Here is a 21,212-nt window from a genome sequence, read left to right as displayed (position 1 = left end):
AACAGTGTGAAAAAGGGTAAAATTATAGTAGATGGGCCAAACAGGAGTCTGATCGTTGTCTTTTTCTATTTTACTCTACACAGATGCAAGTGTATTTTCTAAGAATAGCATTTCCAAAAGTAGCAAAGTGTGTATAGTCCATATGTCTCTGTAAAGCATCTTTCTATTCCCCTGGTTCTGGCCAGCTGTCCAGCAGGTCAGAACGGCAGAGGGTTGCCCTAGTTTATGTTACTGGGCAGTTGTTCAGTTTTCTGAAAGTGAAGAATTTGCTTTCAGAGGAAGACAGATCTGAGCTGTCGTGCACTGCCTAAGGAGTTGCATAGGAGCTGCTAAATCATTTGAGTGCCTGCTCAGCTGCACCAGTTCTGGGGAATAAAGTGGTCACTGGGCACAGGAACAGCAGTGATAGTATTTTTAATTCCCAGTTTGGGTTGGTAGATCATTAGTTTATGTAAGTGTAGTTTAGGTATAGGTGCATTTTCACAGCAGATTTTTATGAAAAAATAGCCAGTTCTGTGGCTGATCGTAAACTCCCACCCATTTTGTAGTGGTGCAAAGCATGGTTTATGTGCAGATTTTCTCTGCTGTGAGATCATAATAAAGCTGTGAACTGATAGTGCCGTCAGTTAAAAAATGCTGACTTAAATGGATCTGCTTTTGGGTGAAAATCCTGTTTTGCCATTATAGTCCTACAGTTGGTTGCAATTAATGTTCATAGATTTAATTCATTTTTAATTGTATTCCATGATGGGGATAATATGTATATGTCAACCCGAATCTTGCCTGTGCTGAGATTTGTATATCAATTACAGTTAAGGTTCTTTTGTTGAAGAAAGGACATATTGCACGAAAAGAAGAAATAACATTGTTATATGCTAAAGTGTAACAATTTCCTCCTGAGAAACTTTAAATTGTGTCTGAATGTTTTATGTAGGATTTCTATACATGCGATATGCACCTGAAACAGTTTTGCCCCAGATATCAGTACCAGTACTTTTAAATTCCAAAGGTTTATGTGTTCTCTGCATTATTAAACACATAGACTGATGGGGGGGCAGGGATATGACAGAATGGTGACCTTTTCCCAGTGTTGTTGGTTATGGAATAGGAAGCTGTTGGAAAATGATTGCCACAGAGCTGAAAAGATAATCGGATGCAGTTCATTACTCATCTTGTCAGCTGCTCCTGCTACAAGGGATTGTATCACAAGATGTTAATCTGCTTGTGACTAGATTTCAAAGCAAGCATTTTTATTTTGGAGGGGGTGTAAGTAATTTAACATCTTTCAATTTTATTTCATTTCCAGAAGCAGGAGAAATGGAAAATTCCCAATTTAAAGTCTCAGAATGTTAATTGATAAAAATATTAGTACATCCTTGTGGGTTCTGTTACAAAAATATGATGATATGCTGCAAAAAGCTATTTAATTGCACAAGTTGTTCTTTTTAAGCTAATGATGAGGTAGTGTATTCCTTGAATAGTGGAAGTTAGACCCCTAACAGAGTTCAGTGTGTTCTGCAAGATAGCCAGTATAGACAAAAGACAGATTTGCACCAAAAGGAATTCCTTTTATACATGAAATCATTAATCTGGATGTACCCAATGCTCCCATACATTGTCTACCAGTGAAGATACTTGGTCTAAGTGTAGAGGAGGACCAAATTCATAGCTTACACTCCACAGATGGGAAGATGACACAAAGGCAATTTTAGCTAGATGACATTTTCTGAAAGGCCCAAAAGAGCAGTTACTTTCTGATACTGTGGGATGTTGCTCACAGTGCTATATGAAGCATACGGAAAGGCTTATAAACTTTCCTTTACAATAAGATGAGCTGGTAGATTTGCTGTGCACATTTCAGGCAAGCAGTACTGCCCTTTTCTCTTCCACCTTCTTAAGTCCTTGAAGTTGTCCAGCACAAGGAGAGGGACATTGCTTTAATTTCCTGCTAAGCTGGAGAAAAACACCCCTTTTGCTACCTTTTTTTGTGTTATTTTCTATATCAGTTATTTTGAAATGGAATTGCACATTATATTTTAAATAGTTAAATTATAATTTCCATTGTGATCTACAGGCACAGATGTAATCTCTATTAGAATACATTATTTAAAAAATAAGCAGTGAGATGCTTAAAAATACTTAAAAAATAATATATTGAGTTAATGTGTAAGCAAAAGAAATTACAGGTTTACACAACATAAATAAATGGTTTCTGGGTGCTCATGGTTGTGTATGCCACTTTTTACTCCGGTAGAAGTATCTAATGCTAATGCCTTGCTGTATTGCAATTTTGGTAGCTACAGTCCACCCACTTAAATACCCCCTGGTGTATGCGTAGGCAACAGTATTCTTAAGTTCCTGCCAAAAACTCTTGCATGGTCTTCTGTGTGCTATTAATCAGCAGCTGTATTTCACCTCTAGAGTGACTGCATCTTGACACTGGACAAAGTGAAATATTGTATCTTACATTATAGAAGCAACCAGTAATGACTCCGTAGATGGTGGTTTTAGTTGGTCCAAAACTGGGGCATTAATCATTTTTTCCCCTAAACATTTTTGACTGAGTAGTCAATCAGTATGAGATGTTACTTGAATTTTCCATGTGAGATAAGAGAGCTTTTCCCATCTCTTTCTCCTCATACATAATATAGTTGGTTAGCAGAGATGTGAGGGCCTTCACTACAAGATGCTGATGCAGTTAATGAACACCATTTACTCAGGCCAGAGGACACAAGGTGATGGGCAGAGGCTTAATTGTACAGCTCTGGCTACTGTACAGACGTTTACGTGAGTGCATACATATGTATGTATGTATGACTTTATATTATATATGTATATATATAGGTACATACAAAAGTTCTATATTTTCACAAAAACATTGAATATTGCCGCATATATGTTACTGTTATTTGTCACCCTGTTGAATCTGACAGTTAAGATAGAAATGTTGATGCGAAGGGACTGCACTCAGGTCTGTTTTCGAGACCCTTTAATAATTGCATTTTCTACTGAGACTATGACAGAGGTGTAGATGGTGATTACAGTAATGAAAAAAAGTTGTTTGAAAGTGCTCCGTAAGTATTTTTCCACCTCCATTAGATTATTTAGAAATTGAATTAAGTTACCATGCTGAATAGGCAAACACTGTTCCAGGTTCAGATAGAAAATATGAAAGCTAATTAATTTACTCTATAGTTGATGTGAAAGGCCATTTGTTTTATAGTAGTTTTCATGTTTTAAATGTGAAACTGTATAATGAGGAACTGAGTAATTTCACATTTATGCTATAGTAATAAATTTACAAAAAAACCCAAAGATATTTTATGCAGTGTTCCTTCCAAATCATTGTCTGATACTGTAATTTTACTTTGCCCATTTATGAAAATCAAGTACAGTTTTACAGAAAATACAAACATAACTATAGAATAAATTGCTTCAGTTTCTAAATCCATTAGTGTTAAAAATGTCAAAAATGAGATTCCATCATCCTCGTTTATTTCAGTATTCTGTCTTATTTCTCATACATTTTGTGAGTATGAATCCAACAGCATAAAAGATGTTCTCTCTTGATTCTTAACACATGACCCATAAATTTTATCTTTCTTTGAATATCTGTAGACATGAAGGGTAGGGTTGGATGAATTCCTTATCGAATCTCAGAATTTGTGAAGGAATTCTACTGGATAATCCTGGTTTTGGTTTTTTTTTTAGTCTGTTTTTAGGTGTCTCAGTGCACCTTTGGCAGATTTTCAGGTTTTATATGAATTCTTTAAGATGATAGTTTTTTAATTGCTTGACCTTGAAGTTGCAGCCTTACAATTATCAGATCTTCTAGTGGAATGCAGTGGTACCATGTTAATGAATGACATTCTGAAAACCTTCATTGCTTCACTTGCCAATGCAAGCAATTAGACTGCATTTATTTTTTCCTTTTTCATCTGAAGTAGTAATTCAATTTGGAGTAGCTGGACTTTTATATTTGACAGCTAATCTCCTCCTCTTTGTGGTGCTGGGCAGTGCAGAAGTTGAACTGACACTGTGAAAGGGCTTGCGTTATTAACAAGAACTAGGGCTGTTTGCAAAAAAAAAAAAAGCTTTTGTTTGCATTTTTCTCATAGTGAAGTCACTGGCAGTGCCAAAAGGAAAGCTGAGGAAATGCATCCCCCCTTTGACAGCCATTTCAGTGTTGAGCCCTTTGCTTAACATCTTTAGATGTGAATGTTGTGCTTTGATTTAAAACCTGGAAGGTGTCAGAGTGAGCCAGGATAGAAACAGCCAAGTGCCAGCATAAGAGCCTTAGAATTCCTGACATTTGTCATCACTGCTGGCTGTTTCACTTTTTCATCTGATCACTTTTTTCTGATCATCACTATCATTAGTGATTCGGTCAAACAGGTTAATTTATACAGTAGGGTCAATACATTACATGTATACCATGCCATGAAGAAAGTGGTTCTGTCCAGCGTGAGCTTCCCCTTTCCATGGAAACACTGGACAGCCTCAAAGTATCAGCCTTCCATCTGGCTAGTGGGCAGGACAGGAAACCCATCATCATCTCTTGTATTTTTTTTTGTACCTCAGACACACTGACAGGAAGAAAGTGAAAGAGAGAGAAAACAATATCATGGTTTAATGCTTGAGCTTAAGTGCAAGATGATGGGGGGAGTAAGAAAACAGCCTGCTATTTCTTGTATGTCCTTTTTGCAAGAATATGCTACTGTGTTTCCACTTCTGACAGCCAGCCCTGCTGACACAAGATGGTGAGGAGTCAGCTGTGAGGTTCACTGTATTTTCATGTGTTTTATGTTTTTAGAAACAGAAAACTGTTCTGTGGGAAGCAGAGCAGTGTGCACTGGTTTTGGTCCCTGGTCGGTGTTTGCAAACATGTTGTAATGGCAGTAACAGTAATTGCCATGATGTAGCAAGCCTGAGAACCTCCTCAGAATATGAAGGTCACTGTAGTGAAAGAGGTTTTCTAACACGGCTCCTGGTGTTTACTGCTTCAATCTACACTTGTGCCCCAAGAGAGCTGGGAGCATTTCTCTCAGACTTGAAGGAAAATACTCCATTTTAGAGAAGACTGAAGCTTTTATTTTGTTTTCTCCGATATTTTTTTTCTAGCTTCAAACTTGGGGAAAACTTCTCAGACTTCATTTACTTAGTTTTTGTTCTCCGTGATGTTGAAGAGCTTTGGCTGGAAGCATTTGCATTGTTGAAGATTCTTTGAAAAGACTGTGTTTTGAAACTTGTATTTCTTTTGTCCCTTGCTATCAGGATGGCCAGTCTGATATTTTGTACAAATTTTGGACTGCAGTAACTCAGACACTTTCTTCTCAGTTTCAGTCAGCAACAGACTGTAAGTATTCAGAATAAACGATTTGTAATGTGTTCGATAGTTGTTTTGCATCTCTCACTTTAGTAAGCCCTTTGCTCATTATCTCCTCCACTGGAACTGTAGCAGTGGTTCACTCAGTGCGAGGTCTGTGCATTTAAAACTTGGGTTTGTAACCAAACCAACAGGCTGATCCTCCTAAACTGTGGTTGAATTTTCAGAAAGAAATATTTAAATGTTTTCTGCTTCGTTATGTATTTATTATCTAATAACAAAAATGTATTTTTGCAACTTTATGAAGGGGTCAAAAAATGGCTGGAATGGTACATTATGCTTTCCAAAGTGAGTGGGTTTGCCGAATTAAAAGATAGTAATTTGATTTTGAAGAGCAGTTCTTACAGTCTTTTCTTGTTAAACACAAGTAAAAATCTGATTTTAGACGTTTTTGGATACCTTTATAAATAGGAGTTGAGTTTCTTCAGAATTGTGTTTTGTCTAAATATATATGAATGGTTGGTGTTCTGGCTATACACGATATTCTGTACATATGTAATGTGTAAATAGCAGATACAATCAAGGAATATTAAATAAAAATAATGTATAAATGTAAGACAGTACTATTACTGGTACATGCTAATGCAGCATGCAGTTGGGTCATAGGTGAGTTTGGTGCTTTCATGAATACATCCTTCATGTTTGTATACAGTGTCTAAAGTTAATCCTTTGCACATACAGATAAAGTGCATAAGATCTGCATTTATCTTTGTGATCTCAGCTGTTGCATTGGCCCTTCAGAATTTGGTCCTTCCACGCTTTTTAGCAGCAATATGATTTTGAGGAACTATCTGGTTGATTCGTGTTGCTTGGTTGCTAAGTAACTAGATGATCCCAAAAGAAAATGTATTCATCTTGTGTTAAAACATATTAATTTTACTGTTTGCCTTACACATTAGTTCAACAGCAGTATGTACATACCCAGGATCTCATATGTTCAAACCGAACGTGTGCTACCTGTTTTCAGCACTCAGTTTTAAGATTGTAAAATTGTGACATCAGTTAATGGGATCAATCAATGTTTCCGAAATAAGGGAACTTACTTTTTGTCTTACATTTTGTCAGCAGTACTTTGTCTGACAGCTATTAAAAATATTTTATTACTTACGATTTTTAGTCATGTTTTTTATATAAATGTCCCAAAGGAGTGGTTGGATTTTTGAACTGTGAATGATGTTTTCACTTTGCTACAGCTGAGTTTTGGGGAAACAATGCTTACAGCCAGTAGACTTTTTCATTTAAGTGGCACATCTGTATGAGACAGTTAATTTTTCAACACACAAATTGTAAGTGAATCCACTGCCATCACTCTCAGACCCATGGATCATATAGGGGAAGACTAGACAATATCAGGAAAATAGTGTAAAAATAGGGATTGATGGCAGTTTGCAAAGTTTGATAATATTAATATTCTGCTTTTGTGAGGTTTGGACAGTCTTTGTGACCTAAAATAACCGTGTTTGATAATAAATGTGGATCCTCCAGTATTCAAAATTAGAATATATTTGAGTTGAAAGGATAGGCTGGGTGAAATGGGGCAGACTTCTGGAACCTGAAAAACCTATGAATGAGTGGAGCAGTGTTAATCTCCTAATGTAATGGGAAATCCATAAAGTATGAGTGATGTTAGATCAAGATTAACAGTGGTTGCTAAAACAGTTGTACATTTTTTTCATTTCCTGTTACTTGTGGCAAGCCTTTCAAGGCTGAAAATAATGCTGGTTTTTTGCTGGCTTTGTCATTATTTGACAAGTTTAGGAATTGCATTTTAGTACCTTGTTTTAAGAAGTATGTGTAAATGCATATGCTTCCCACATCAGATTTCTGAAGACTGTGGCTCATAGAAAATATCTTTCTCTATTTTAAATGGGTATCTTCAAAGTTGCACAGCCCCACACTTTTCCCCCATCAAGTTTTTGTAAGAAAATCTCTAGATTTAAAGTGTTCTAATCACACTTGGGCGTTAAATGAGTGGTAATACTAATAATTAACTTTGATACTACACATATCACAACCATGATTAGTATCTGTATTGTACAAAATAAGTTTTCTGTGTCCCTTCTTTCAATTGTGGATTTTATGCTGGTGCTTTAGATATGTACCTTTGTCAACTGCATTTAATGTGATAATTCATGCCACTTTGAAATTAATTATAAATATTATATTATTAATATTAAAGATAGGATAATACTGTATATAATTCATTTATATAAATGCAAGGTGCAGGTTTATATATTTATATGAACCAAAAAATTACTTTGAACTTAGCGATGCATAGTTTACTGCTTTATTTTGCAGCCTCTATGTTTTTGAAACAAGCCTTTGAAGGAGAATACCCTAAATTACTGAGGCTTTATAATGACTTGTGGAAGCGCCTGCAACAATATAGTCAAAATATTCAGAGGAATTTTAACACAAGTGGAACTACTGATCTTCTTGCTGAACTACAGCAAATGGAAGAAGATACACAGGACATATTCATGCAAAAAACCCAAGACTACGAGTATGTATTATGAACTCTAAGGCAATAAAATGTCAAGCTTTTCAGCTTGCAAGAAAACAGAATATTTTTAAGAACTTAGTGTAATTCAAATTTTCAGAGCGGGAAAATTTTAAAAGCTTTTTTTTTTTCCTTGCAGTTATTACTTTGATACTATTTTAGAGCTGTAGGATTTTCATTAGGTTATGCAATTAACAGTGTTGGATTGTCTCATCTTTCACGAGGTCCCTGTCTTTGAATTAGTTTTATCTTTTTGTCTCTTTGGGTGAAGAAAAGAAGCAGAATGATGAAAATTTGGTTTTGTATGTGTAGCAGTAGCTTTCTCTTAATTATACCACAATCATTGGAGCATGACAAATGCTCAGTTTGTTATGATTCACAGTTTTTATGTTTATACATCGTAGAATAAACATTATCTGAGTGGTGGATATCAGAAAGATCAAACAGAAACAGGCTCATCAAGTCTATTAGAACTTCTAGACTTAGGTAAGATAAAATGAATATTTTATGTGAGATTTATATTAGCTTAAATACGTACCTGAGCAGTCAGTGGGAGACTTAGTCACTTCAATGGAAGCAAAGTTTGTTTCACCAAACTTCTGACAATGAAGTAAAATGTTTGAGAGCTACTGCTTACTTATTTTCAAAAATAGAAATACTAAAGACTAAAGCTTATTAAAGGTAAATTTAAGAAGAGTCTTTCTAGTTGAATCTTTCTATATACATAATTACACCGGGACATACGTTTTTATTTTTTAAATGTATATTTTATACTTTATATCATGTTTTTAAATGTATCATTGACTACACGCTGGCTAATGAAATATGTGAATATGAAAAGGTCTTTCATTGCAGTTCTGGGTATCTTGCTGATATTTTGCAGATGTTTTTATCACTGTTTGTCTCAAGAACACCTTGAATTAGGGATTCCATGTACGTCTTACAGAAAGTGCTAAGAACAGTATTGAACTACATAGAACTGCTCCCTGACTTGTTACATGGTTCAAGTGAAAAGCAAGGTGTTACACACGATCAAAATCTTTTCAAATGCATAAGTTTAAAGAGCAGAAAGAAAAGCCAGGTTCAAACCTGAAGTTCATATGGTCTGGAAAGATTCAATGCTATTGTGTATTTTAATTTAAAATGTGGTAATTTTGTCTTAAACCTACAGTCCAGAAAAGGCCTTGAAAGATTCACTGCAACAGTATGAAGCTGCTTACTTGTCAAAATCCTTATCTCGACTCTTTGACCCCATCAATCTTGTTTTCCCTCCTGGAGGTCGGAATCCTCCTTCTTCTGACGAGCTTGACAGCATTATTAAAACTATAGCCAGGTATGCACATATAATACATTGTAAAAAGTAATCTTCAACATGTTTTTTTCTCATAACAATTTTAGAAATGAGACTTCCTCATCAGTAAAAGGTTGATTAGTTATGAAACTGGTTCTTAAATTGTGAGGTCCAGAACTGCACACAGTATTCAGAGTGAGGCTGGATAAATGCTGAATACATGAGGATAATCACCTCTTTATTATTACTTATAATTTATTATTAGGTTTTTTTATTTTTTAATTTTTTTTTCTGGAATAACTGGAATTTTAATTTAAGTTTTAACTGTTTAAGCTTATAAAACATTAGGAAGAGAAACTTAACACATATTGTAAATGTCTGGTGTCTTTATTATTCTGACTGTGTCAAAGGGAAGACAAGGGTTGTTTGACTGCAAGTGATAATACGTGATGTAAATATTCTGTTGGAGTGAAACAGCAAGATAATAGATAAAGACTACTATTCCAGGTAGCATTTGTGAAATAAGATGCTTAAATTAGCAGTGGTGTATTTTCTCTCGTAAGGTTTTGGTAAGGACTACTCTGTTTAATACAGTCTGAAAATGATGGGCAATATTGACTGTTGTGAATGTATCTGTGTGTGTAATATTAAATAGACACTGTACTTGTGACTGGGAGTTGCACATGCTGAGAACATGCCTATTGGTGTGGTTATTGATGGCTATTTTGCTCCTTGCAGAGGAGAAGGGAAAACAACATGAAAATGATGAAATTTCAGCTGAGTTTTCCAGAGTGACCTTTAGATAATGATGTTTGTGGCCCTTTGGAGTTCTCAGGGAAGGTTATTCCTATGTCAAGGTGCCTAGAGTCTCTCTGGTCTTGGGAGAGGTTAATCTTATCAGTAGCAGCAGGATGGCCCTTGTACTTGTCTGTTTTCAGTAGAGCATTTATGAATGCAGTCCCAACTGATGGAGATCTGGGGGGGTTCCATGAACAAGAAATACTAGAAGTGATTTAGAAGTCTTTTCCTCCTTCCGTTTGTTCTCTGTCATTCCTTTGGGGCCTCTGTTACTATAAAGGATTGCCTAAAACACAGCTTATTAGTTGTGTCAAGCTAAGGCGTCCCCTGGGTATTTCTGCACAGCTCATGTAATTCCAGAGTTGAATGACTGTGTATTCACCTGTAATGTTTGAAGGCTGCTGCCAAAGCTTGAATGTAGTTAATTGCAGTCAATATTTTTGAATGGCTTACTAATAGTGATTTCATACTGAAGTGTCATTCCTAAACTTTGCTCATTTTTAGTAGAATAGGAACACTGCACATAAAATTCCCAAGTGACTTACTAAATTGTAAACTGAATTACAGTGCGTAGAAAGACTTGGTTGTATGTGCTACTCTCTCTAAATTGGCATGCCATGTAGCTATGTGTTCTTAGTTATTTCTTTATCAATTAAATACATCATTGTTCAGTTGTTAATCAAGATTTGTAATCTTTGCTTCCAGTGAGCTAAATGTGGCTGCTGTTGATCCAGACCTGAGTTTAGCTGTGGCAAAAAATGTTGCAAAGACCATTCAGCTCTACGGTGTAAAGTCTGAGCAGCTTGTAAGTAATTTTAAATTTCTAAAAACTGAAGTTTTTCAATGTCCAATGTTCTGGGTTTTGTAGATTTACAACATAACAGTAAAACAATCTAGATAGACAAAACCTTGGAACTGGCTTTTCATAGTGCTTGGAAACATTTTCAGTTAAATTCTGCCTTCAGATAAACAGAGTCTATTGAAAAGAGTAAAACTTGTCTGTGTCACTCAACATTAAATTTGCCATATGAATTTAAAAAAATCAAAATCATAAATGTTAAGTGAAATTGAAACAATTCAGTTCAGTTTAATATTTACCCATGTTTGATATTTCATCAGTTACATGATATGTTGTCTTTCTGGTGTTAAAATCTGGACATTTTTTCCATATATTTATTATTTGCCGTATATTTAACTGATCCTTGATTTATTTGCATTTGTCAAATGCTTCCAGTCATTTGCCATGCACTATCATCTAGTGTTAATCTGAGTAGAAGAAGGATCCCCAAAGCCTTATCCTTTGGATAAGGATCCCCCAAAAGCCAATGGGTAGCACAGTGAATGTCATTGTCATATGAAAAAATAATTTTCAAGATCAACAATTTTTTCATCAAGTCTGTTGGTGAATTTTTAATGCTTTTCTTCTGAAGAGATGAAAATTAATTTTTGCAACATGCAGACCCACAAGAAATGACTACTTGTATTTCTAAACAAGATTTTCATTTAAACAACATCAGTTCTGAAAGCAAACTCAGACTCCAGTGACGTTAATTTACTATGTTTCATTTAGAGGGGTACTTGCTTACAATTTTTTGTAACGATCAGCTACAAAACGTTGCAGCAATTAAGTTAGTATGGGCTCTGTTTACCTCTGAGAAACCTGCTATGCGTGAATAGCTTCAAAAACATTGAAATTCAGTAATGCATACCTTCTTTACCCTGACTGTTGGATGAACTATATTGGGAGTTTGCAAACTAATGTATGGAAGAGGAAGGTAGGTGAAACAGTCATGCAGGCCATAAAGAATATTTAAAATAAAAATATGTGTTTACATTATTTTGCTATATATTACGAGCGTAGTGCTTAAGTTGGATCTTCTTTTAAAGACATTGAATCGTAGCTCCATAATTTCAGAGTGAAATTTGCTCCTGAAAGAGATCAGGATTTTTAGTAGGTTGCAAGAGTCATCATGAGTAAAAAATATTACACTTATGTCTCTGTTTGTCATGGAGTGTAGTGTCAAATAGTGGCATTCAGCTGGGAAAAAAAAGATCTAACAGCTGTAACTGTGAAAGCACCAGAGTCTATTGTGCTCATCATCTCTGTTAGAGTTTGAACCTGGCCAGTGGCTTGTTCAAAAGTGTACATCATTTTGTGATCAGCCGGACAGCAAATTCTTAAGAAACCCTTAAAAAAAAAAGGATATGTGGAAATAAGCTGACAAGTATATGATTTGTGGCTTTGTATTAGCTGACCTTGAACTAAAAGAATGTAGGAGTAAAGAGGGAGTCTGAACTTCTTGAATTTGGCAGCTGAAAATAAAACTTTGAAAAACTGACAGGATTAGTCATACTGGCAGAATGACCGTAAATGTCCTTCAAGAATATACCTGCAAATTGTAAACCAGTATCAGCTATGTATTGCACAGCTATGTTTTATTACTTTTTTTTTGTTCTCCTTACTGATATACTTTTTATAAAATTAAGACCTGGAAGGGCTCAGCGCAGTTGCCAAGGCATGGATGTGTAGTGCAATATTTAAAGTGCTAAAATATCATGCCTTGCTTCCACCCACCTCTCCAGAAGGGCATGGCTCTCCTGCTTGTCACGTGCCATGCTTATGCCAGGCTTGTGGATATAATCTAGAACATTTTAACTTCTTTTTATACCTGTTTTGGGGCAGACAGATTGAGCCTGAAATGTGTACCATATGTAGAACAGGAGCTATGTCAGACAGCACTGTTTCATTATGTTTTAGTGGTGTAGCCAAGAATGCAATCTTAATTCAGTCTTGCAATCCAGCCTGCAAGGATAGCTTTCTAAAGCTGAGAAGGGTGACCATGTAACATTTCCGCTCAGATACTTTATTTCTGATGGCTGTGGTAGAGCAGTGCTAAAGATGGAAATATAATTTCCTGGAGAAATTCACAATCGAGTTCTCTTCCAAATTAAAAGTAAACAATAGAATCTCAGAATTCTCAGTGAAGGAAGATTGTGGAGGGGTTGCATTTAAGAGTCATTAGATTTTTTTTTTTTTTTAATGCTGTTGTAATATTGCAGGTAGAATTGAACAGTGAAAAAATGAAATTTGCAGTCATAAAAATGTTGAGACATTCTGATGTCAGGGGTTTTACTTATTCAATTTCAGAACAAAATAAATGGCAGTTCACTGAGATTTCATTGATGTTTCTCCAGTTAGCTTTAGATAGGACAAATATCAAGGAAAGTGTTATTTAAGACTCAAAGATTTTACATGTGAGTAAAAGCAGCTTCCAGCAATCTGTACATGTAGTACTAAAGCAAAAACAAAGTAAGAAAAAATGGCCTCTTCCTGTAAATCCAAAACATGTGTTTGTGTTACGTGTGACTTTGTACACTGCTGGCTTTTGGTTTTCAGCTTTCCCCACACCACGAACTAGCTGTTGCTGTGCCTGAGATCTATTCTTGTATTAAGCAGTTCAAATGATTTCAAAGAAGATATAAATAACCCTTAGTGAGCAGTAGATAGATATATTCAGCTGTTGGGTGAATCTTTAGCTAACCGCTTGCTGATGCTTGATGTGCTTGGTGTATGCCATGAAGCATTCAGAATTGTTGTTCTAATTTCACTCAGTATAATTGCAGATGTTCTTACCATAGAGGTTCAAGGGATAATTATACATTACACTAAATTAAAAAACAAATATTTCTGTTAATTTAAGAGTATTACCTTTCAGCTTCACCACCAAGATTTCAGTTTAGTTACCATTTCTACATCCTTTTCATTCCATACTGGAAGAGATATTAACAAATTTGATCATTGCATTTTGGTTAAGAGCAAAAACTTTCCTCTTCTGCATTTCTACATTGTAATCCATCGCTTGCTTTTTAACATAATAGGGGCTTACCGAGCCAGATTTTGTCCGCTAGCCACTTTTTCATACAAGTGAGGTAGCCTAGACAAAAAAAAAAAAAGAACACTAAAAAAGAACACTAACCTTTCTCCTTGATTGAAGAGTGTTCCACAGGGGTCATCCATTCCCATTTGCAAATAACTAAAGTTACCTGTCTTGATTGACACGTACAACATGTGTTCTTGTTTAACGGCCAATTAAGGAATATTGGCCCGTTCATCAGGTGTTGACAGTAAGTAAGGTGGAGCAAAGAGATTAATGAGAAACCAGTAAAATGCATTTCCTGAAAACAAAGTTGAGTAATTTTGAGGTTTTTTAAGAATCCGTACTGCTTAACAAAAGACAGAAGCTCACAAATCTGCCTCCTAGAGAAATTTTTACCCATTTGTATAACTGATAGTTGAGAAAAGGTATAAAAGACAGCTTGTATCTCAACATTTTCATTAGATGCCTTTGATATGGCAGCAGTAACTGCATGTCAGGATCCTCTAGGACAGTGGTCTCTAAACTTTTTTGGTCATGCATACGTATCAGTATAAATTTTTTGAGCATGCACCTCCCTATTTACTTATAAATTATATACATGTACTATTGAAGTTCTGATTTTTATTTCCTGCTCTCCAGTGGGTTGTCTTGCATAAACCCTGTGATGCACACACCTCACTTTGAAGACTACTGCTTTAAGGTAATGCTCTGCTGTAATCTTCCGTAGTAAGAAGTGAGCAGATTTCGGCTGTCAATTTTTGGAAAAGATGCCTGGTTGATTGCAGAATTTGCCATGAAGCAATCTTTTAAATTTGTGTTTGTTTTTGTTCCTATGCTACTTTAAATCAGATTTCTCATTTATTTGTATAAAAATGAAAATTATAGTCACTTGTGGATTGAAAGTGAGACAAAACTGTATTTCCCCGGTTAATTACCTGTATTTTTGTCATTTACTGAACTGATATTTAAAGGTAATCGAAATGTTGTGATTTTTTTCATAATTAAAAATCTCTTTGTTGCAACTTTGCAGTCACTGTTTTGGTTTGACTGCTAATTGGAGCTATTTCTCGTACTGATACTTAGAACTGGATGTCTTGCAAAGAGAAGTCATGAAACATTGAGGGTTAAAAGCTCTAAAAGTTTACAAAATCATAGTTTTGCCAAAAAGCAGAAAAATCAATTGCAAGATCCATTGTCCTCATAGAGATTGAAGATGGAAGAGCCCTATTTGGTCATCTAGTCTATTCCCTTCCAGCACAGGACTATTTCAAACAATATTTATTGTTGGGATTTTTGTGGCATTCTTTCTGCTTTTATAGTGATGATTTTAGTTACCTGAATTGAAGTACTGTATGTTCTCTTACTTTTGTGCTATTTCTGCTCAGCTTGGCATGTGGGTGGATTGAAATACACTAACACACCCACCAAATGCACATAGATGAAATGTGTTGTGCTATGAACATGAAAATGCAGCTGTTTAGAGAATATGCAATTTTACTACTTTTTGAACCTGGAGACCTCTACTAGTTTCCTCCCTAGAGTTACAGTCATCCTGTCAGACTGTCTTTATTAGTTGCAGTCAGAGTCCCACAGCAATCCTTCCTTTCTTGTGGAGGCTGTCTTGCTGCCTTCTCCCACTTATAAAGCATCACTGCAAGAGACAGTGGCCTGGTATGTTTTGGCCAATAAACAAGCAAAGCATGATGTGCACAGGCAGGATTGTAAAAATCAGTTTGCCCACTTGCTTTTCAAGAGCAGGTGGGGTGATTATGCTGGCAACTTCTGTTGGATCAAATTAAAAAAACATTTTTACATGTGGATATATATTGGTACGATTTAGGCAAACACAAACTCACTCTGCTGTGTTCCCAGATGGCAGGGCACATCTTAGCTCCACTTCAGGCCAGGGTGACCAGCTCAGCCTTGAAACCTTGCTGAGCACAACACACTCATTCAACCTGGAGCATGAGCAGAGCAAGTTCATTTCTGCTTAAAGTACAGGCAAAGCAAGAATCTGCATGGCTATATCATACAAGGCAGATTTATCCTAAAGTTAGGGTAGGTAAGGCTAAAATCAGTGGGAGCTGTGATTACCTATAGTTGGAGAGGTTCCTAAATATGGAATATTGTATTTTATGGAGTAATATGTTTCAGAAAAGTTTGTCTAAAGAAGGGATCTTTCCAACAGACAAGAGGCTGCAGGCAGATGATATAATGGAGACTGGCAGACTTGTAAGCAGTCGTAAAGAGGAAGCACTCAGAAGATGGAGAAGGAGAGTGGGTGAAATGAGGGAGGAAGGAAATAGAGATTTTGAGTTCATTCTTTTTTATTTCCTTAACTAAATGTGGTTGGACTTGTGTCATACATCTTGCTAAAGTTGATGAATGAAGTAGAGGCCTGAAATACAGGGTCTGGGTGGAGTTCTGGGGGAGCTACTAACCTATCCTTTGCCCACAGCTCATGATAGAGGCTTGGCTTCTCATCAGGATTTTATCCTGGGCAGTGGTTGTGGGATTTTTTGATAGCAAATTTGCCTAGTGTAAGCCACTTGGAAATTTTTAAGCACTGTACAGAGAGCACAGTCCTTTCTGGCGTTTTGAAGAATTCTTCCTTGACCTCCTTAAGAAAACATAAGGTAACACTTGGTGTATTTTATATATTTCATAGGATCACAGAATGGTTTGGGTTGGAAAGGATCTTAAAGCTCATCCAGTTCCAACCCCCTGCCGTGGGCGGGGACACCTTCCACTAGACCAGGTTGCTCAAAGCCCTGTCCAACCTGGCCTTGAACACTGCCAGGAATGGGGCAGCCACAGCTTCTCTGGGCAACCTGTGCCAGTGTCTCACCACTTCTTCATAGTGAAGAACTTCTTCCTAGTATCTAATCGAAATCTACCCTCTTTAAACATTCAAAGTTAAATTTTCAAAGTTAAATTGCTAAAGACCCAGTAATAGAAGTGAATTTTGAGATTGAAGAAAAGATGTAAGTGCCTCAAAAATTAGAATCCCCGCACCAAGGTACAAATAATTGTCCCATATCCTCAAAGGGCAGGACATGATGCACAGGTGGAAGACCTCTGGTACTGGACATATCAAAAGGCAAAATGAGAGAGAATGTGCTATTCTGATCTTATAAGCAGTGGACCAAGAAATCTGTATGGATTTTCTTTGGTGAATGAGGTTTTTAGGTTCTGGGTTGTTTTCAGGGGAGAAGTCAGCATGAGATGAGATCTGTGATAGAGAGTAGGCAGCCTCTTTCTCACTATCCTGGATCTCAGTAGTATATTGAGATTTATTTACATTTACTTAACTATATATCTGAGTTATGTAATGTTATGCATGGTTTTAGAAAGTGTACCAGTCGCAGAGTACTAGAGCAGTAACATCAGAAGTAATATGCAGGTACTCTGCCAAGTACAAAAAGGTTCTTGGGAAGTAACTGGGAAGCACTTTGATTTAGCCTGGTAGTGTTTTTTTCAATGCAATGGTGAAACTGGATTTCAGATCTTGTGAAACAATTCTAAATATTTAATTGGATTAATGTTTAAATGCAAAGTGACTCTAACATTAAAATTCTATGATTAAAACTAATGTACATTATTTCTAAACATTATTTGTTATGAGAGTTTACTGAGGTCTGCTTTACAATAACTGGTGCTAAATATCGTAACTGGGATTATGTTATTGTAAAGTATTATCTGTCATAATGATGAATAATATGTACTTGATGACAGATGTTTTTAGTGCATTATTGTTTAAGAAAGTAGATACCAAAAAGGAGCATAAGAAGTAGAAAACCTTAACAATTCATTGTTGTTTCAACCCTTCCATTGGAGTCAAATGCAGATATATCCTGATCACTCTCTGTTTGTCCCCGAATGGTCTGTATTTGCGTTTGAAACAGCAGATAGGTGTGGAAGGAAAAAATGTGAGTAAATAAATATGTAAATGTGAGTAAAAAGATGAGCTTGGTCTCATCTTGTCTGAAGGCAAATTTATATCGAGGCTTTTTCTGAGTAGTGTTGGCCTCACTTCAAGGATCAGCAAAGCACGTCTGTTTTAGCTGCAGAAAGGCTGTGTATTAAATTGCTTCACACTGTCACTCTGATGTTTATGCTAATGTCTGCCTCTCAGTTGAGAGTACAAGGTCAGTAAAGGTTTATGACTGACACTCAGGACTTAATTTGCTATCTTAGCTGTGAACCCTCTCAGTCTCCAACATGGGACTAACAGTACTGTCTGTGCTAGTCAGCAGCAGGTGCCAGGGCAATGCTGAGCACCATGGCCAGCGTGTGCAGGACAGCCTGCCTTGCAGCTGGCAAGGCTTCTCTTCCCCAGAGCACGTGGCTGCCTGCCCATGCCCTGTTGGGGACAGCCTCTGCAATATTGCCTCTCCTGAGCCATGGATGGAGATTATTTGGGAGAGGAGTTGTTGGTGCAGGCCACAAACTTGCTAATGACTGTCCTAACAGCTTAGCGGTACAGATGATCACATACCAGATCCAGGAACCTTTCCTGGTGCTGTTCAATTTACTGCTATGGGTGTAGCTAGTATGTGAATGAGACTGAATGAGAGCAATGCGCGAAATCTGTTCAAGAGGAAGCTTAAAATGCTGACAGATCAGGGTGATTTTTTTTCTTGCATCTGGAATTCATACTTTCTTATTTCAGATGTAAATAAATCTCTGTAAGGCAAAAGTTAGGAAATGCTTCTATAGTAACATTGCTTTTGGTCTTAAGATTTTCTTAGATTGCCAGAGCTTCAAAGGATATGCTTTTCTAAACATGTTTTTCTATCTGTAATGCTTGTCAGCCATACTCGATTTATTTTCAAATAACATTGAAAACCTTGAAAAGAGCACAGTTGTCTGTGGTGTTGCGGCTAGTCGGTAACTCCAAATACTGCTGAAGGGGTGCAAGAAAACTCTTGGATATTAACTCTTCTCAGGAGTTCGACACTTTCCTTGGGTAGCCAAATATTTCTTTGAGCCAACTCAGATGACATCTTTCTGGATGCCAGTGCAACCAACCACTTCTGTAATTTAATATTCTATTTTTAGTGAGTGTAATGGATGGAGATATAGGCTGAGGAGCATCTATCTATCTGTCATGTTCAGATATTTTTAGAGCACAGATCTTTGTAATGCTGATCAGCACCAAATGCATTACATAAGATTAGCATCAAAATATATACAATGGAAAGTCAGCTCTCTGCAGTTGTTCTTAAATTATTTTTAGTATTGCCCACAAAACTTGTATGGCTCAGTGCATTATTCTGCCATTGTGCTATGTCTCTACTCTGTAGGAATCATTTTTAAAGATGATTTTCTCTTCTCTCAGATCTTTTCAATCACAGGTCTTCTTCCTGAGGCTTCAAATAAGATTGTCAGTCAGTGATACATTATGAGGATTTTAATAAATGCCCACTTTCCACTAGGACTGAAACTGAGATAAGCAATTCATCTCTTATTGTCCTTCAATCCAGTTTATATTTGAACTTGTGATTTGCAGGTGCAAGATTCCAAATTCTGCATTACTTACATCATCAGCTACTGTTGTGTTCTGTAATGCTGCTTGGGTGGCTTAATCTTTTGCAGTTACCCATAATGATCTTTTCAATTTTCCACTTTTAGTGGATATTCAGAGTTAATATCTCCTTATTAAATGTCTCTGGTCCCCTAGCTAGCCATTCATAGTTGGAATAGATTATTTGGGAGATTTTTTGAGTTTAAAGAGGCAAACTGTGAGAAAACAGCTCATGTTTGTCTCACAACACAACTAGAAAATTTATTTTTGTCTTTCAAATTTTCTTCAAAAAAGAAGATTTTATCTTCTTATCCTTCCCTTTGAGTATGTTTAAAAACTACTTTGTGATTACTGGGGTTTAAAATAGATCTCAACTTTCTACACATCCATCCCGTCATCATAATGATTTGTGATATTGTGGCAGATGAGTCTTGATTTTTTTTCATTATTTCTTTATGGGTTTATGGTGCATCCGACATAGGGTAGTCAATAGAAAATAGTCTTCTGTTTGGTTTTGGTGAGGTAGTTTTGAAAGCGTAATTCTGTCATGCCATGGCTTCACAGATCTTCCAGGATATCTCTTCCTGAGATTACAATTAAATGTGCTGTGATTCTGGGTTATGTTTTTACTGTTTAAAAACAATCTGTAATTTATTAATGCTTCTTCGTACCTTGTAAACGTTGTTGCAATAAAAAGTATGAGGAAAGAAAATGCTAGAATGCCAGGAGGAATAGAAAAATAACAATTGATTCAGCTTAAACTCTGAGCTGAGAAAGAGACAGCATCTTCACAAGGAATTTTTGTAATGTCATTTATAGAAGAAAAACTGTCTGTCATACTTGATCAGGGGAATGAAGATTTAAATAAGCTGTTTTCAGTGGGTTATTTAGATGATAAGCAATATGAATGGCATATTTTTGTCCAGAATCTAAAAGGCTAAGTGTATTATAACTGGTCCAGAGACTATATTGAAACGTCTTGGTTCAATCGGTGAAAATGTTAAGAAAAGCAAAATGCGAGCAAATATGCTAAAAGTGAGATTTAAAAGCTAAAATGATAAATATAAAATGATGTAACAGGTGGATGAGAAGGATCAGTTCTTAGTTTTCTCTGAGTATCATGGAGATAGGAATATTTTCTGAATCTCGTTCTATACTTAGAGGTTGACTAGGAAAAGGCAGAGGGGCTGGACTAAACAAGTTCTTCACCAGTTGTGCCCCTGTCTGTGCAGTAGCAAGGAAAAATAATGTGTTGCAAGGGGAAAGATGTTGATCTAAGAGGGCTATAATTCTGGTTTCTTCTTAGAGAAGTGAAAAAAATTAAGACCTCACTTATGGATGAAATCGTTTGTTGGGTTGGCTTTAGTCATACATATTCCTAAGGAGAAACGTGCCTTACACAAACCAAAGACACTGTTTTTCTCATTTAATTTATAGAAGTTTCCCAGGTGAAATATGCTATAGTAGCAAGAAAACAGATGTGAGCTGCATCTCCTTTGGGATGTTTACTGAATCTTTACTGACATAACTATGAGATTTGGAGTATCTGTGTCGCTGTTTTTTTGTCCACTATCCTCTTATCTGACATAGCTAAATTTAACTAGATGAATAATTGAACAAAGTAGGGAGAACAGGGTGGAAGGGGGAGAGAGAAAAGATTCCCTGGAATAAGATTCTTCCAGTGAAGGGAAGATACTGTTCATACACTGGAATTTTGGCACCAGATTTAAACTCGATCAAATTTGTGAGACCTGTGATGATTTTGAATGGAAAAGCATGATGAATTCTCATTGTAATGATATAAAGTGAATTTCTGATTGCCTTTTTTACTA

General features: G+C 36.2%; 1 protein-coding gene across 1 annotated transcript in view; it reads left to right on the top strand.

Moving 5' to 3' along the window:
• The window catches only part of COG5 (component of oligomeric golgi complex 5), a 178,590-nt gene that overhangs the window by 126,678 nt on the left and 30,700 nt on the right, over positions 1-21,212 (top strand). The window contains exons 11-14 of the mRNA XM_030480895.1: positions 5,275-5,356; positions 7,685-7,889; positions 9,058-9,219; positions 10,681-10,780. Of these exons, the coding sequence (XP_030336755.1) occupies positions 5,275-5,356; positions 7,685-7,889; positions 9,058-9,219; positions 10,681-10,780 (549 nt within the window). The remainder of the gene's footprint in view (positions 1-5,274; positions 5,357-7,684; positions 7,890-9,057; positions 9,220-10,680; positions 10,781-21,212) is intronic.

This window comes from Strigops habroptila, chromosome 3 (assembly GCF_004027225.2).
Source record: "Strigops habroptila isolate Jane chromosome 3, bStrHab1.2.pri, whole genome shotgun sequence".
In the NCBI taxonomy this organism is placed as follows: Eukaryota; Metazoa; Chordata; class Aves; order Psittaciformes; family Psittacidae; genus Strigops; species Strigops habroptila.
This window is presented reverse-complemented; position numbering and strand designations above follow the sequence as displayed.